The sequence below is a fragment of the Aspergillus sydowii genome, assembly GCF_001890705.1.
Source record: "Aspergillus sydowii CBS 593.65 unplaced genomic scaffold ASPSYscaffold_17, whole genome shotgun sequence".
Lineage (NCBI taxonomy): Eukaryota > Fungi > Ascomycota > Eurotiomycetes > Eurotiales > Aspergillaceae > Aspergillus > Aspergillus sydowii.
The window spans coordinates 727,543-744,730 of NW_024467875.1; the positions used below are offsets into that span (position 1 = coordinate 727,543).

General features: G+C 49.3%; 6 protein-coding genes across 6 annotated transcripts; 4 read left to right on the plus strand and 2 right to left on the minus strand.

The window, feature by feature from the left end:
* Positions 1-1,570: 1,570 nt before the first annotated feature.
* Positions 1,571-4,397, minus strand: ASPSYDRAFT_163271 (cyclic nucleotide-binding domain protein; the record flags this gene model as incomplete). The annotated part of the gene is made up of 2 exons (XM_040843149.1): positions 1,571-1,915; positions 1,974-4,397. 2 exons carry the CDS (start codon positions 4,395-4,397, stop codon positions 1,571-1,573), a joined length of 2,769 nt encoding a protein of 922 aa, XP_040697070.1.
* Positions 4,398-6,244: 1,847 nt separating this feature from the next.
* Positions 6,245-6,921, minus strand: ASPSYDRAFT_163279 (uncharacterized protein; the record flags this gene model as incomplete). Its single annotated transcript, XM_040843150.1, has 2 exons — positions 6,245-6,399; positions 6,465-6,921. The coding sequence occupies 2 exons, from the start codon at positions 6,919-6,921 to the stop codon at positions 6,245-6,247; spliced, it is 612 nt and encodes a 203-aa protein (XP_040697071.1).
* Positions 6,922-7,211: 290 nt separating this feature from the next.
* ASPSYDRAFT_36813 (uncharacterized protein) lies at positions 7,212-7,730 on the plus strand (the record flags this gene model as incomplete). The annotated part of the gene is made up of 2 exons (XM_040845475.1): positions 7,212-7,214; positions 7,293-7,730. 2 exons carry the CDS (start codon positions 7,212-7,214, stop codon positions 7,728-7,730), a joined length of 441 nt encoding a protein of 146 aa, XP_040697072.1.
* Positions 7,731-8,485: 755 nt separating this feature from the next.
* Positions 8,486-12,060, plus strand: ASPSYDRAFT_558718 (kinesin family protein). The gene is made up of 2 exons (XM_040849105.1): positions 8,486-8,825; positions 8,882-12,060. The coding sequence occupies exons 1-2, from the start codon at positions 8,626-8,628 to the stop codon at positions 11,652-11,654; spliced, it is 2,973 nt and encodes a 990-aa protein (XP_040697073.1). The 5' UTR covers positions 8,486-8,625; the 3' UTR covers positions 11,655-12,060.
* Positions 11,915-13,079, plus strand: ASPSYDRAFT_558656 (peptide-methionine-S-sulfoxide reductase). The gene is made up of 3 exons (XM_040849102.1): positions 11,915-12,459; positions 12,568-12,886; positions 12,967-13,079. The coding sequence occupies exons 1-3, from the start codon at positions 12,174-12,176 to the stop codon at positions 12,995-12,997; spliced, it is 636 nt and encodes a 211-aa protein (XP_040697074.1). The 5' UTR covers positions 11,915-12,173; the 3' UTR covers positions 12,998-13,079.
* Positions 13,080-14,142: 1,063 nt separating this feature from the next.
* ASPSYDRAFT_36816 (uncharacterized protein) lies at positions 14,143-15,480 on the plus strand (the record flags this gene model as incomplete). Its single annotated transcript, XM_040845476.1, has 4 exons — positions 14,143-14,217; positions 14,267-14,389; positions 14,424-15,180; positions 15,251-15,480. 4 exons carry the CDS (start codon positions 14,143-14,145, stop codon positions 15,478-15,480), a joined length of 1,185 nt encoding a protein of 394 aa, XP_040697075.1.
* Between the last annotated feature and the right edge of the window lie 1,708 nt (positions 15,481-17,188).

Consider the following 17,188-nt stretch of genomic DNA (forward strand, 5'->3'; position numbering starts at 1 on the left):
TATATCAAAGCGCGTATTGTCAAAATTGTTTGCTCCTAGTGACGTCTGAGCACATCGCACAGGTTTAAGAGAAAACTGCCTTTCTCCAAATCCTATATCAAGGGTCATAGTTATCACATCCCTCCTCGCTCCTAAGCTCATCGGCTTTGCCCACTCAGGAAGCGTCATAGGCCCTGTGGCAAGGTTTGCGTCCGGCTTTTGCAGATAGTGAGTCGAGGCCATGTACGGGTTTTGACCTGCGTCTGGGCTTGTTCCTGTGTAGGGCTGGCGTTTCTCCCCGAAAGCCTTGGCCATCTCTTTTTGATTTTTTTTTTTTATTTTTCCTGATCTTATTAGTGAATAAATTCTCTTGGTCTTCGTGTTTGTCGATATTGAGATCTCATACGGCTTTTTACCCCGTTTTGGATCACTCCACAGCAGCCTGGGTACGTGTACGTGGTCTACTCAGTTATTCACCGGATTCTTTGGCTCTAGACTCGGAGGTACATGTAATATAATCAAAGACCTCTAGAGAAAGAAACAGACACGGCGGGCCCGAGTAGACGCTGTAGTGGACCCCGGAGGTTATCGAGAATTGTTGCTTGCCTTATAAATGCGGATTTCTTTCATTGATAATTGGGCCTCCATTGTCTTCATTGTTATGAATGAGGTAGGGAGGAACCGCAAGGGCAACAATGCTTTGATTGAATAGTTGCTGAAAGGATACCAAAGGGATTCAAGAACTGGGTAAAGGTGTCATACCGAGGAAGCTTTGTGAGTGCTAAGGGGTTTGTTCAATTTAACACGTAAATTAGTGCTTGGATCAAAGCGAGTCCCAGGGTAATTAATCATGGCGTAAGCTGAGACGCCCCCATTATATTCAGAGCCAGGATTGATCTTGGCCTGACTCACGGCCAAAAAAAAGGGGCCACATAGTTTGTTTTTGTACGCCTTGAGCTTCATTGGGTTCTAGACAAAACCGGATCCAAGAAACAGCACTCAGCGCTGGATCTCCCATATGAAATGAAGAAGAAGTGGTAAGAAAATAAGGAATCTAAGGTACATATAAAGTATCCGCAGCCTGGTCAGCTCCAACATGCAATATAAATAGATATATGCTGGTATAGCTGTGTCAGAGTCAAACTCCTCCCATGCCTTTTCCTGTGCACCTGGACGGAAGATATGAGAAAAACAAAAACAAAACAAATAGTACCCAATTGACAAAGATCGAACATGACCAGGACATAAACACTCCCAGGTGAACGCGCTTTAGGATATGAACGCAATGCAGAAGACTCGTAATTGTCGTCAGCCGGAAAACACAAGGACCAGCAAGATATAATCCACAACTCCGGTGAATGATCCAGCCTGAGTACCCAAACGAACGTAAGGGATTAGAGCCGTAAATAAGTAAGCTTCAGGATGTGAAGCGGGAAGGAAAGATATTAAACAATAGAGAAACGGGGATAGAGGTAGAGCAATATGCGGGCCTAATAGATATACCAAGAGGGAGACGTATCCTGTGGATGAAGGCGCATAAAGGGCGCGAAAAGTAGGCGGCAGCATGCACTCGACTTGCCAAAACCTCGAGCTACCGGTAGAGCCTTCCGTTCACGGCGACGGTATCGAAAATTACTTTGTTCTTGTACTTTTTAGGTCCACCAGATTCAAGCCAGGGACCCAAGTTTTTGCACTGGCTGACATCAAAGGCTTCTAACTGAGTACAGCCGTCTGCTACCGACTCCACGCCAGCACCAGTTACACGGACGCAGCCGCGCACTGAGAGACGTTTTAGATGCAGAAGATGAAGACCAATGCTGCGTAATGAGGGATCAGAAATGGCAGAGCCACAAAATGACATGTTAAGATACGTCAATTGAGAGCACTGCAGAGCAAGGACTTCCGTTGCTGTGTCTGACAATGCACAGCAGAATGACTATTGATATGATATTAGTGAATAAATCGCAGTAAGCGGACTAAAAGTGTTCTCGTACCAAATCCAATTCCTGCAGCTGCTTTGCAGCGTTGGTGAGAAAAACGATTGCGTTATCGGTCAGATAGGTGCAGTCAGCCAAACAGAGCCTCCGGAGGTTGGTAAACTGAGCGTTTCCCCAGAATTGGAACCCATGGTCAGTGATTGTGGTGCACCGTGTCAGATCCATTGCTTCGATCCTGGAAGCTGCATGAGACGCAATATGGTGCATAGACCTGTCAGTCACATGCTTGCAATACGACAGCGTCAGCCTCTTGAGCTCTGGGCACCCGAAAGTCGCCCCTGTCGATGTCAATATCGTCGGTTTAACGACGGGTTTGCCACCCTTCCCCGTGTCCTCTGGGGGTTTATACGGGCCCGGAGTGGTCCAACCAATGATTCGAGCTAGGAGTGTATCGCTGACTTTCCGACAATTACTCAAATCCACCTCTTGCAGGCCGTTGGCCTTAAGAGCCATCTCCAGGATGGCGGACGCAGTTACATCCCAAACGCTCTTCATCTTCCATGCGACGATATTAGAACCACAGGTGTTCACCAAATTATTGAACCCTTCATCTGTGATGTGAAAACAGTTGCTGATATCGATGTAGCGCGGCCTATCGCGGATGAACGGGCAAACGATTTTCGCCAGTACATCATCGGTGAGACAGCGATTATAGACACTCAAATCCAAGTAGCGGAGTAAACTTGTGGACGAGTTGAGGATTCCCGACCAGTGAAGAGATACGCCACGGAGGCGCAGAAGTTCGTGTAGCTCGAGATGTTGGAAAATTCGCACGAGAACATTATCCGGTAGAGTTCCTTGATTTTCATTGCTAGGTTCGCGCTGTGTCTTTTGCGCTGTTGGTGCGGTTGGGGTATCCGGAAGGGTGCGAAAAGATGAACTGCTAGACAAAGGTTCGGAAGGAGGAGATGGTCGCTGCTGATCTCGAGTGACTTCCTCTGGAGATAATGGAGCAACAGACCCTCGTCGACTGCGCAGTCGAACATTATCCAAGCCCACGTTGAGGAACGGGTCTGGGTCTGATGGCCGTAATACGGCATGGTCATCTATGCCATTTGGCTTTTGCGTGCCATCCAACTCTGTTTCAGTGAGTGTCAAGAGAGGCATAGATTGTCTACGAGCAGATCTGATCTTGAAGCTTTCGTCGGTGGGACTGGAATCAATGGTGTCCCCAGCCTCAGACATGACAACATCGCCATCAGACGCAGTCTTGAGTCTCTCTTTGGCGGTCTGCTCTACCTGATCGCGGACATCTTGAGGGCATTTTTCCCACAATTCAGTGAGTACATCACCACTGATCATGAGGCATTCAACGGCATTTATTGAGCGCACTGTTGCCGTGCGGCGAGGCGCAAGGGAAAGACTGACTACCTCGCCGAAGTATTGGCCCTGTTTCAGGCGCGCCTTCACATCGAAACCCGGAAATTCAATGGTATTGGGGAGAGAACGTCCCCCACTTCGCGAGTCCTTTTTTTCGCTTAGGACTTCCACCTCGCCGCGAACTATAAAATAGACTTCCCGTCCCTGGGAATCTTGTTTGATGATGTCGGTGAACGGCGGGAATGATCGAGGCTGCGCATTAAGGCCTAAAAAATGAAGAATATCCGGGGGGAGACCAGCGAAAAGCGGCAGCTCTTTGAGGAGAAGACGCACGTTAACGAGCCCATTTGCTAGCGCACTTGAAGTTCCATCAGCCAGTCCCGGACTTGGGGATTTTCGTTTCTTATTGACGAACTTTAGACTTGCACCGTTCTGTTCAGTAAGCGACATGTCGCGGGAGAAGGTGTCCCTTAATCTTTTGGATCCTCTCCGACCTGCCTCTATAAGCTCGGCCGAAGGTACGGAGGTTTCCTTTTTCTTCTTCTCTAATATCATCAACCGTTCTTGAGCTTCGTCTCTGATGGCCTGCTCTACTTCGGGAAAGCGAGGAAGAATTCTCCTGAAATCTTCCTTAGTTAATACCACCAGCAAACATCGGGATCGTGCGATGATGGTAGCGGTACGAGGTCGATCCATCAACACGCCTATTTCGCCGAAAAAGGCGCCCGGCTCAAGCTCAGCGTATATACTTTCTCCATCTCTTGACGTGACCGACACCGCACCTCGTACCAGCCAATATATTGCCTTTGCCTCGTCGCCTTCCGTCAATATATAATCGTTTGGCGCACAAAGCTGCGGGCGCAGGTGCTGTCCGACATCGACGAGAAACGACTCCGGAGTGGATTGGAACAGAGGAAAAGAGCGCAGTCGATCGATGAGATCCAAAGGCAAAGCTTGGATGTTAGAAGAAGCCAATGGCGACGGGCGCACCGGGCGATTCGGGTTCGTGATTGAGTCGAAGGAATGGATTAGCGATACGGTGTCGGAGACGGGTGTCACAGCTTTGGTTGAACCTCCACTGGCCCTGCCATGACGCCGCATTTTGAACGATTGTGACGCTATTTTGGGGGAGGCGGAATAGAGCACAGGATACAGAAAATCAGTTATATGTTTCCAGCAGTAGCATAGAGTTCGGAAGACCCAGAGCACAAAACGATGACGTCGACGAAAATGGAGTGACGGGAGCTTCAGAGGAGCATCCCCAGTTCCACGGCGCGGGGGAGGGTCAGTAGCGAGCAAACATTTGAGCAGCCGACCGATGCCGCAGTTCGACTCGAGCGACAAAAAGACTATCGATGGAATGAAACGCGGAGATTGGAAGCGAGCAGAGGACTGAAAGCAAGCATTCTGCGTTAGTAAGAGAGCTTGGGAAGGTGTAGTAAATTTGGTCCAGCTAGAACTGGGCCAGACTCGGAATACCTCTGAGGCGGGGATCTCCCACGTCAAACGGCAATAATTAATTTAATGCTGCCGAGCTCCACCAACTCCTCTGAGTCTGGGCGCTAGCAAACGACCGTGATCCGTGCGAGTGTGAGATAGATATACCTAGTGCGAAGGTCTAAAAATGTTTGCTGCGCTCAACTTAGCGAATCTCTTGCGTCGTTGATCGAGGACGGAATCACGAACGACTGTGCGCGGAAAAGTTGTGACTTGGGAGCTGAGGATAAGATGGTCCTTCCCGAAAAGTAGTATATAGGCTGAACAGAGGCCGAGTTAAAATAGTTTCAGTAGGGTAAATAGAAGAGGAAGTTGACCGGAGGGGAAAAGGTCAAGAAAGAAGCTGCTTGAAGATGGCTGTACTCGTTGGGAGAAACAATGATAATGGAGGGGTCTGACACCGCAAGCACGGAGGAAAGAGGGATCGTTCTGGAGCAGTTCTAGAAGGGTTCCAAGTTCCTGCGATCTTCCCAATTGCAGACCCGAGTTTGTTAAAGTCTTAAAGAGTTCCGTAATTTTGCTTTTTCTTCCGTTTGTTTCAGCGAGTAATCGCATGGCGGGGTGCGCAGCAGCGAAGCTGAAAGAAGCCGACTCGAATGCTCACCCTGGTCAACACAGCAGTAGAATTGACTGGAAGGCAGTCCCCAAAGCCGAGCATGCTAATACGGAAGACGGATCTCTGAAGCACGGGATACCCTGTGCCTGAGGGGGCGCCCGCCAGATGAACAGGTACCGCCGCGAATCTGAATCACCGGATTGGATTATTTGCATTCTCCTGCATGAGATTATTTTTGGATGCCTCGGATTTCGTGGAAACTGTTTCAGAGCGAGCTAATCTACTTAGTTACATCATCTGCTAATTTCACAGCAGCAGCTTGAGTATCTGTTTGGGCGAGTCTCTTATTCCACTGAAAAACCTGAAACGAGAACAGGGTCTAGAGAAAATAGCAATCCATCCACTATCCCGTCAATTCCAGCACGGACTCCTCGTGGAGTGCAGTCGCGCAATCACCTGACGTTTAGTGAAGCACACCCCTGTAGATAAAGAAAAGGCGACCAAAAGATTCAGGGCATGCTGGATGCGCAACTATTGTTTGCGTTGTCCCGAGCCTTATCAAGGTGTCTTCAAAGAATAAAAACGTATATAAGGTAGTTCCTCTTTTGACAACCGCTATCTGAGATCTAGTTTCGCTCCCCCGAAATGGCAGTAATCCCCGAGCAGGCAGCGTTTGCTGACTGCATAGAAAAGCCTGGTGATGACAGGAATCGGGGCCATTAACGGGGTCGATCTTCCTTGGGAGGCTTGCTTTCCACCCCGGGCGTGGTAATACGCCTGGGCTGCACTTCATAGCTTTTCGTGAGACCTTGGAACGAAACCAAGTGGACTGGTGTTATGACGGCGAGGTGTGCTTGGCGAACACATGGTTATTCTTTACACTCTCCGTGCTGTTTCATTCGGGCTTTGATCGATGGCCGAGAATAAAATCAACATAGGTAGGTCGGTTGCCTTTCAGGGACTCAAGCGCGTCCTGCATCAGTCCATACGCCAAACTTAGTTTCAGACCAAGTTTTGTTGTCCGCGCCGCGGTATATACATCGTGCCGAGCTATAGAGTACGGATATAAGCTTCATTTCCCTTGGGCTGGTAAGCTCGAGGAGACTGGCACTCACCTAGTAAGCTGTAAATACCGGAAAACGACAACCCAGCGGTTACTGTGGATATGAAATCCCTCTGGTCGTGACGGGCATAGTCAACCGTCTCCTCAAAGAGACAGAATGCCAGCGCACCCGCGCCAAGTTTAAACCCCATTTTCATACCTTCCTTGACTCCCCCAACAATAGAAATGTAGTTCTTGGTTTTGTGGTACTGGAACCATCCGGTCGGCGTAGTGGGAAAGCGATGGGCGTTTTCAGCGCGGAAACGATACGCGGCCTTCTTGCTGCCGTGAGTTGCACCGATAGCCAGTCCTGCCGAGAAAGCAGACGTGGTGGCTAATGGCAGTCGCTGGCCAACCTCCATCCCCAATCGGGGCGGCGCTTCGGATTCGAAGAACTTGTCCCAATGGAGTATCTTGTACAGAGTCGTGGATTCTGCGCCGTTTGGTCTGGAGGGCTGTTCTGTGTCCATGATGGAAGGAAGGAACTGAGTCCCGGCGCTTTTTTAACGTATTCGAGATAGTCTAGACAAAAATCTGCTCGCAGGCGTAAAAAGGTCCACGTTTGACTTCACAAATCGAGCTATTTCGAAGCTCCTGGATTGTTTTGGGGGGAATTCTCTGACTGACGTGAGTGAGTTGCGGGAAGACTAATGAATGTTCTCCGGCTCGTGTCCGCAACTTCAAGTCCGGACATCAATACCTAGCGCCGAGGACCCGCCAGAGCTTTTCCCAACCAGCCTCATCAAGCTCCCTCGATACCATGGTAAGTTACGCCGCTCACCTTTGGGCGATTCCTCTGGAATTTCTCACATTATTCTAACTCGTGTAAAATAATTCACAGTCTGACCCATTAAGCTGGACCCTACTGTTCAAAAAGCACAGAACGACCGTGCTTTTGATGCTTCCGCCTTCCGAGACAATCCCTAGTACCAAGTCTGCGCTCCTCAAAGCCCTTCAAGCGCGCGGCTTGAAAGATATCAATGGCGACCCTGTCCCCGAAGATCCTGCCGAGATCGAGCTTGGAGTTGCAGTGGATAAGAATGACTTGGAGAAAGGATGGACGAGCCTTGAAACACTAGAGTTCGATGATGAGGCGCCCAAGCGAGGGGGAAAGAAATCTACATCTCAAAGCTTGAAAGCTGCTGAACTTAATAACGGGCAGGCAGTCGCGTTTAGGTTCCGAAAGCCAGGAAAAGAGGGCTCTACCGATCTTGGCTTAGATGATCCTGGTTGGGATGTTGTTGTACCTAGCCTTGATGACGAAGAAGAGGTAGTATAGTGGGCTGTTGATATACTTATTCTGTCCCTTACTCTGCTTCCGGTTGCTTTGTCTGGTTTTTTTTTTCGGCGCAAGGATTGTATAGAGTTTACTGCATGGAGTTCGTAGTGCTTCTTGGAACTAGAAGAAAGTTCTCTGGCCGGAGAAAGTTTGTTCTGCTGGAGTATAGTTTACATTCATCGGGAGATGTAAAAATAGGCAATTCAGTCATATATCATCAGTAGCATTTGAAGTGTACACTGTACACCGCTCGAGGTTGACTTGTGTTTGGTTTGGTAACACATGCCAAGTTTGCCCAGTTTGTTTTCGGCCTTTGTTGTAATGACTGCTGTGATCCAATAGTATGGCTTCTTTAGATGAGAATGTGAGGAGCACCAGTAAGAAGCATGCCCCTAACGTGGCACACTCTCTCCCTGATGTGCAATTGACTCTCTGTTTCGGGATATAGATGAAACACATCCCTGCCTAATTTGGTGCGTGTCGATATAAATTTCGCCGTATTCATATTGACTCCAAGCCAAATTGGGCTACTTTCATATGGGAACGACCAAAACACACGACCTTAGCCGCGATATACACACGGCCCGCGTGTTGCTCGAGCAACGCCGCCCGCATAACAAGCGGGAGATGTCAACAACTCACACAAGTGGCTTGAAGCCTCCACTCGAGCTTGAGTGCACCTGAACAGGGGAGTCTCTGGGGATCTCGGGAGAAAAAGGCCCACTATTGTCAACATTCTTCGTCGGACAGCTTTGTTTCTTATCTCTTTTGTTTGCTCGTTAATACCTTTTTCGCGCCCTTCAAGTGCCACAGCAAACGGTACGGGGCGGACGGCCCTCAGGTTCACCAGTTTTTAACGCCGACAACAATCACTTTTCGACAATAATCCGACAATATGGGGCCTCCGAGTGACTCCTCTTCTATCACCGTTGCTGTTAGAGTCAGACCGTTTACAATAAGAGAGGCAGCGCAGATCACAAAATGTGAGGATGGACCGCTGTTTCTTGGTGATGGTTCTCTGGCGGGGGCACCAACCCCAAAGCTGAACCAAAAGGGCCTTCGATCTATTGTGAAGGTCATTGATGACAGATGCCTGTAAGTAAAGGCGTTGAATTGCTTGTTTAGGCATGTGCTAACCAAGTCTTGAAAAGGGTATTCGATCCCCCGGAAGACAACCCCGTACACAAATTCTCCAGGAGTGTCGTTCCCAACGGTAAACGTGTGAAAGACCAGACTTTTGCTTTCGACAGGATTTTCGATCAAAATGCCAGCCAAGGGGAAGTTTACGAATCGACAACAAGAAGCCTCCTCGATAGCGTCCTTGACGGATACAATGCCACTGTCTTTGCTTATGGAGCGACCGGATGTGGAAAGACACACACTATTACTGGCACGCCGCAACAGCCAGGTATAATCTTTCTCACCATGCAGGAGCTGTTTGAGCGTATTGAGGAGAGATCCGGGGAGAAGCACACAGAACTATCTCTTTCGTTCCTCGAAATTTACAACGAAACCATTCGCGATCTGCTTGTTCCTGGCGGCACAAAGGGTGGCCTCTCCCTGCGAGAAGATACAAACAAGGCAGTATCGGTATCCGGATTGTCGAGCCATAGCCCGAAATCTGTACAGGAAGTTATGGATATGATTATGAAGGGAAACGCCAGCCGGACGATGTCCCCAACAGAGGCTAATGCCACTTCTTCTCGATCCCATGCAGTTCTTCAAATCAACGTTGCACAGAAGGACAGAAACGCCGACATCAACGAACCACATACAATGGCAACATTCAGCATCATCGATTTGGCTGGAAGCGAGCGTGCGAGCGCAACAAAAAACAGGGGAGAACGACTTTTTGAAGGTGCAAACATCAACAAATCTCTCCTCGCCCTCGGTAGTTGCATAAATGCACTCTGTGATCCACGCAAACGAAACCATGTCCCTTATCGAAACTCGAAACTGACACGGCTCCTCAAGTTTTCACTTGGCGGAAACTGTAAGACGGTCATGATTGTCTGTGTTAGTCCTTCCAGCCAGCATTTTGATGAAACGCAAAACACATTGCGCTATGCCAATCGGGCGAAGAACATTCAAACGAAGGTCACGCGGAACGTTTTCAACGTTAATCGCCACGTTAAGGATTTCCTAGTGAAGATCGATGAACAGATGGCATTGATCAACGAGCTCAAAGCACAGCAGAAGGAATCTGAAAAGGTTGCTTTTGCCAAATTTAAGAAGCAAACGGAAAAGAAGGATGCTGCTGTTCGGGAGGGACTTGTCCGAATTCGGAACGCCTATGATCATTCGCTGCCGGAAAGACAAGAGAGAACCAACAACATGATAAAATTGAAGCAGGTTAGCCGCAGGATCGGCCTGCTATCGTCATGGATCGCAGCTTTCGATAACGTTTGTGCCAATTCCGAAAACGAGGTACCTTTGCCTAACCTTCAAGCTATTCGGAGAACAGCCCAAGGGATCTTGTTGGAACTGGAAGGAAGTCGGCAACACTATCATAAGCGTCTAGCGAAGAGTGTTTGGGAGCGTGGTATGACATCTGCCGTTGAAAACGCGGTCCAGCAGCTCCAAGAATTCGAAACTAGCGATAAAAGTGACATTACCAATCTTCGGCGCGAGGCGGAGCTATTGAGGTCAAATACCGAGCGAGAGGCTCTTTCAGCGGTAGCTGAACATGATAAGGGAGGAGAAGCTGCCACAGTACAGGTGTTATTGCAGGCGCAGTTTGAGATAGCTTCTTCAATCGAAGATATCATGCACCTGAGCGAGGAGGAGGCAGTGGAAATGGGGAAGCGGAGCCTAACCAATATGCTGGATTCATGCTATGCCGTAACCTCGAACGTCGTCAAACCAGATGGCAACTTGCCTACAATGCCGGCTAGCCCTACCAAAGCTTCGCCGTCGAAGCAGAAGAAGAGGCTGAGCCTAGCAATTGTGCCCCCAGGAAAGAGCATGAATGCTGCAGTGTCCTTGCATCCAACAGCTCCGGCTTCACCGACGAGAGGATCTCCTCGCCGCCGTAAGATGGGTAGCGGACGGAAGAGCGTCAGTTTCTCGCCGAAGAAGGTACAGGCAAAGCCACCAAAGCGGAGTGTTCGGTGGAAGGATGACGAGCAAGATGGCACTTTGACTGAGATTCAGAAAACACCACAAAAACGGGAAGCCACCCCTGTTCCTCGAAGTGAAAGCCCTGGAGAGCCCACACTCCCAAGGTCATCTCCGATCCCACGTGGCATCCCAGTGCCAACTAGGAGCTTCAGCCCTGCAGGTGGCTCATCGCCGATTCCGACGCCCACAGATCAACCCCTAAGTATTCCAAAGAACAATAGATTCAAGACTGGATTTCTATCCAAGAAGGCTGGCAGCTCCCCGATCCCTGCGCCTCCCACGGCGTCCCTTCCCCTTTCCGACCAGGGTACTCCTCTGCGTGACATTGAGAACAGCAGTTTCTTGAATCGCGCATCCGCAGAGCGTCCATCTCGAATTGCGGTCAGGAGTTCAAGCGGAAATTTCTCTTCTTCTCCTGTGCCCGAGCCTCCTAAGGGTGAATGGAAAGCAAGCAAGGATGATGTGAGAAGGATTAGCACCGCCATGAGACGGATCTCTGTTGGGTCGTTCGGTCCTAGTACCAATGCAACTGCTATTCGTGCCCAGCGTCGCCGAAGTCCATCATCGACGACTTACAGTAGCTCTCCTCCGGAGAACACGATGTTCACGGCGCAGGCAAGGCGAATGGCTAAGGGCGACAAGGAGGCCGAGAACAAGCGATCATCGGTCCTGGGCCCTCGAAGCCTCCCAATCAAGAAGAACACAAGCCAAAGACGCACGACGTTTGGCGGAGACATTCGTCCTAGAGACTTTAGCTTCTCAGGCCGAGACACATCTCGGTTGAGTGCTTTCGGTGGTTTGTGATGCTGTTAAAGATTTCAGAAAGGATCCATCCAACCCAGGATTGGCAGGTTTACGATTGATTTTTAATTTCTTTGTTTAAATTGTTTGGCGATACGGTAACGCTGGGACGGCGTGGTGCAGTCTTTTCTTTCCTTTTCTTTTCATGGGACATACTATTCATTGCAATTTGTACAATAACAGAACCTTTGGAGTCTCAACCAACATGGCGGTCGTTAGCAGATGGCCCAATCAAGCAACTGCCGAAGAAACCCATCTGATGCAAGAGAATTGGCAAATCGTAATTGAAACCCGCCTGTTCGGAGGTATATTTTCGCGACATTCAATTAGGTCGCAATGTCCTGCAGAGAATGACGCCACTGTCTCCAAGCTTAGCTAACGCGACGGCGACGTTCTTGCGACAACAGGTTTATATCCCCGCAGCTTCTCCCCTCTTTTTGACATTGTAACTACATTATCGGCCTCTCCTCAAACATTTTAATTAAATAGGAAGTACATAAATAACCCAGCGACTCGTATTTGATGGCTTTCGCCGCACCCGCGCTCGGCTCGACGTTATTCTCGCGCTTTTTCCGCACCTTCTCCACCAGCTCCCCAATTCTTTCTTTGACACCCGAATCAACATCCCGGAATATGGCAAGTGGTACACAGACGGCTACCCTGGCAGCAGGATGCTTCTGGGGCGTGGAACACCTGTTCCGCAAGGAATTCGGGCAGGGAAAGGGCCTACTTGATGCGAAGGTGGGATACTGCGGGGGAAACACTTCGCATCCTTCATACCGCGCTGTGTGTTCGGGGGATACGGGACGTGAGTGAACTCAAAAGTTTCCTGATCAGTTTTTACCTGAACTACTTGACATTCCGAATCGATGGAATACTGACGATTATTTTTCTTTTTTTTGTTCCACTGTTGTAGATGCGGAAGCCCTGAAAGTCACATTCGATCCTTCACTCGTGAGCTACCGCTCACTTCTAGAATTCTTCTACCGCATGCACGATCCAACGACCAAGAACCGCCAGGGTCCAGATATCGGTACGCAATACCGTAGTGCCATCTTCACGCATGGCGACGAGCAGCACAAGATTGCGGAGGAGATTACGGACAAAGTAGCCAAGGAGTGGTATAAGCAGGCTCTTTCGACGGAGATTATTCCTGCTGGCCAGTGGTGGGATGCGGAGGATTACCATCAGCTCTATTTACATAAAAACCCGTCTGGATACGAGTGCCCTGCGCAGTAAGTGATGATCCATCTATATCCGACGTTGATATAAGGTTTGGGCCTGGGCTTATGCTGATCATTGTGTCTATGTGCAGTTTTGTCAGGAGCTTCCCCCCGCTTTCGTGACTAGGGGCTAGGCTTTAACCTGATTCTTGATGTCTTGATGACTTCTCCATGTGATTGTTGTATCCATGATAGAGCTGAGGGGGTCCGTTTGGGGTATTAGTGTTGGGCGTCTTGATGGTCATGTCTTTTTTGATATCGATACATTAGCACCAACCAATGATCAATGGAAAAGATCCACAGTACTGCAAGTCATCAGGAAATTCCGGAGTCTGTGTGGCGCAACAGTGTCAGGCTCGATCACTTCCCCTGGCAGTGTAAACATCCAAGTAAGAAGTTGATATTGCGGAGTGGCCATGTAAGCAGATTTATTGCAGATGGCCATCACATTTGCCCAGCGCAACTGCAGCCAGCAGAGACAGAATAGACAGCATGGACATGGGTTTCAGGTAGTATCTGGAAGCGAGGTTCCGGGGGAGTGGTAGCGAGGCAACGAGGCCATTCACGTTCTGTCCTGGGTGTCTTCATTCACTCAGGCTTGGTGTTACTGGACCCTCAGATAGGCCTCAGGGTTTTCTCACTTTGCCCTTGTTCTGCCTTGTCTGGCCTGCCTCTTACTTTATTCTTTCCCACCTTTTAATTTTCTCCCTTCTCTCTTCCCTCATTCCATCATCTCCTCCTTATCCCCTATCTGTGGCTGTTAATCGCCCATTCCTTGGTGTTGCCGATTGCATTCTGCATTTAGCTTCCATCACTTATCTCTTCACTCCCATTATCTCTTTATTGGCTTTCTGCTTGCCTTGCAGTTCTTTAGGTAAAAGCGACCTGTTTGTTTGAGAGGAGGGTGACAAACAGATCAAGCAAACCAGACCTTTGCAGCTTCCTATAGCGGCTAAGTGGTTTAAATTGTTCTTGCCACCCTTCCAAACCACTTGGGTTATCAGCTAATATCCGTTGTTTCTTTTCAGGAACCACTCACCAGGTAATCTCATCTATCTTCGCAAGAAGCAATAAACCCTACATAGCCATTAGGTATGAAGCATCAACTGAGCCTCTTCCTACCTATCAAGTGAGCTAATCCTCAAACCCAGAAAAGACAGTCCATATACTGCACCATCTCATAGATCATTGTCTAAAGTGAACAGTGCTTACCTCAGTTTGCTTTTTTTGGGGGGTAGACTTTAGCCAACCCGCCTTGACAAGTCATGATGACAATTCATGAGTCCATTGTTTATGGGGCGGTTGGTGAAGCCATGAGACACCTAGGTCGTATCGACGAGCACGTAAGTGCCAACTGCATTTACGAGGTAAAGCGTGCTGATAGGCCCACAGTTCAGAAACCACAAACAACAAGACACCGCCAACCTACTTGGAAAACTGTGTGTTAAGCTTGTCGAGGTGGTAGACGAGGGTATGAATCATATCCTAGAAGATGAGAGTATCATCGATGTTAGGGTAAATGCTCCTTGTGCCCTCTTTACCTTGCCAGGAACTAAGTTTATCTCAGGGACCCAACGGTAGTGATTTTGCTGCAGCCGGCTCGGAGGATCCTGTTTCAGTTGGTATTCAGCAGCAGGCGACCATGGCCGTGAGAGGTGAGGTAGACATGAGGGAGAGTGAGACCAGGAGCCATGCGATGGGCAGGCTCCCAGCACCACCTGGGCTTACAATCCAGCCCGTTACTGGGAGCTGGGCCCAAATCGCAAATAGGTCGGACACTACCAGGCCTTCTCAGGAGGCAGCGCAGTTGATGTCTCCTGATGCGTCGGTTTCCAGTAGAGAGGCGGTTGCAGCCCATCCCGCCGCGCCGTCAGAGCCCGTCGAGGAGAAAGCAGGCGTCGTCCGTATCTACGGATCGGCCAGGAAGGGCGAATTCCGCCATATTACCTCTCGCATCCGCGAAGGGCCTTTGCAAGAAGTCCGGGTGGAAAGTAACAACTCTGTCCGCGTTGTTTTCCAGCATGTCTCACATGCGCTTGAGTTTGTGAAGTCTGATGAAGAGATGCAGCAACGTCTTGGCCAAGGACGCATCGGAAAGAACTACACCGTAGAGATGGCCGACATCATCGATTGGAATGATGATTTGCGTCTGATGAAACAGCCAGTAAGGGAACGCCGTCGGCTTTCGTTCGCTAGGAAGGGACTCTTTACCGGCGGCCTGACTGAGGTTAAGTGGAAGCATGAAATGCTCACTACAGCCGGTATTGGAAACGTTGATTTCCTGTGGGTTTTTAACTCCGGCAACGGTGAGTTACATGCCATGATTTTGTCTTACTTCCAAGACTGAGTGTGTAACTAATTTAACCATGATTATAGCCACCGCTGTCTTCTCGAGCACCATTGTTGCTCGTAAGGTTTTGGATACCGTTAAAAGATGGAGCGACAACCGCCGTGACTATCTCGGCGTCTCGGTGGGCTACTCGTCGGATACCTGCGAGAAAGAGCTTATTCTCCTCAGAGAGAATAACCAGCCCTGCTATCATAGACATGGGCAGCCCAGACGGTCCATGCTGCCGCCCCGCCGACCTGACTACCGGCAGGGATAGAAGATTCCCCCGATTCAAACCATCAGACCACTAGCAGGAAGGGGAAAATAAACAAACAAAAAGCATAAAAAGGAATAAACAAGAAGAAAAAAAAAAAAGAAAAGGGGAAAAAAAGAGTAAAGATAAATAATACTTAAGGTTTGATTAGAGAAGGTGTCCTCTAAACCAGGGCATAATAAAGCATGCCCTGTTTATCCGCTGGATAATTCATGCTACGAGAGATAAGAGGGAAATCTTAATCAAGAGTTTGTATCCATATGCAGGGATGTTTATGGCAGCATGGAAACACCAGCTTTCTTTTATCTTCAATTGAGTTTATTACTTTTGTTATCTGCAATCAGAATTTAAGATCTTACAGATGGGATAAAGGAAAAACATAACATATATTCCAGATAATAAGCTTAAATGATTGCCTTGTCAGCAATCCATGACTCAACCCAGAGATTGCGGTGGCCATCGTCTTCCGACCTTGTCTAAAATACGGGTCAAGGCGAGGCCTGAGAGCATAAGCCAGCTGGAGCCTGAAGGTCCCACAGGGGCGCCGTTTACGATCACAAACCAGGCCAGCCCGGACGCAAGTTGACATGGGGGTAGGACAGGGGAGCGACCTGCAGGCAATCATCGCGTCGTGCCCGTGCAATGAGCTTGTCTGGAGATTCGTTGTTTTGCAGTTGATGCAGGACGAAAGTTTACGGTATGCCGGTACGCGGATAAATGACAACTTCGGAAGCAAAGTTAAGATTATCCAGGCCATGCCTTGCATCGAACCATTCAAACGACTAGTCTGATGTTTATTTGGATTTAAGGTTGTCAATGGTGATTTCCATGGAACGCCCCGGCCATTCCAGTCTGTCTTTGGGGTGCTGATGGTCTGGATCTTTGACGAGAACGGTTGTTTGTTTGAATGACCTGGCACCGGAAGGTATACGTACTCTGTACAACTGGGGAAACAGATGATCCGATCATGCAGACTCCGCCCACTCAACACATCACCAAGAATGTCGATTCGACGTCAGTTTGTTACGAGTCGAGGAGTTTTTGGCTGCCACGCGGTAGGGGGGCCATTCCTTGCGGTCGGAGAAGCAAGGCAGCAGTGGGCAGGCCAACATCAGGTTTGTCACGGGCAGCGTCAAATTGGTTCTGGGGTAGGGGACGCTGATAGCAGAGTGAACAGGCCAGCTTCATCAAATCACCAGTAAATCAGTAGCAATTTAGTTGGAAAAGTGGACTGAGTGGGTTAGCTCCGAATGGCTCCAGGTGTTCTGCAGAGACAGCGACAATCAGCGACAATCAGAGAAAATCAGAGAAAATTAGACCGGTCTGACCACCAGAGTTCAAAAGACTTGGTCAGTTACCCGTATTACTGGTACCGCCTAGGTTCGTGACCGTATCGCCGATAAGGGACCAGTGTGGATCTGTTTTCGGGCATCCCTCACAAGACACCACGCCGGTTCCTCGAGCATTGCCATGGCAAGTCAGGGATGCTTTCGACGGTGGGTGTTGTTTCCGGGTCGAGAGGACGTTTCTTTCTGGGGCTATTCCGCATGTGCGATTCCACGGTGGCGACGCCCCGAAAATAACCTGAATAACGCCTGATGGAGCACGGCCTCCATCCAAGTCTTGGGGATGTCACGAGAACCACACTGGAGAGAGTGGAGTGAGACATTGGGTTCGCGCAACCGAGACGAATTGCGGTTCCCAGCAAACC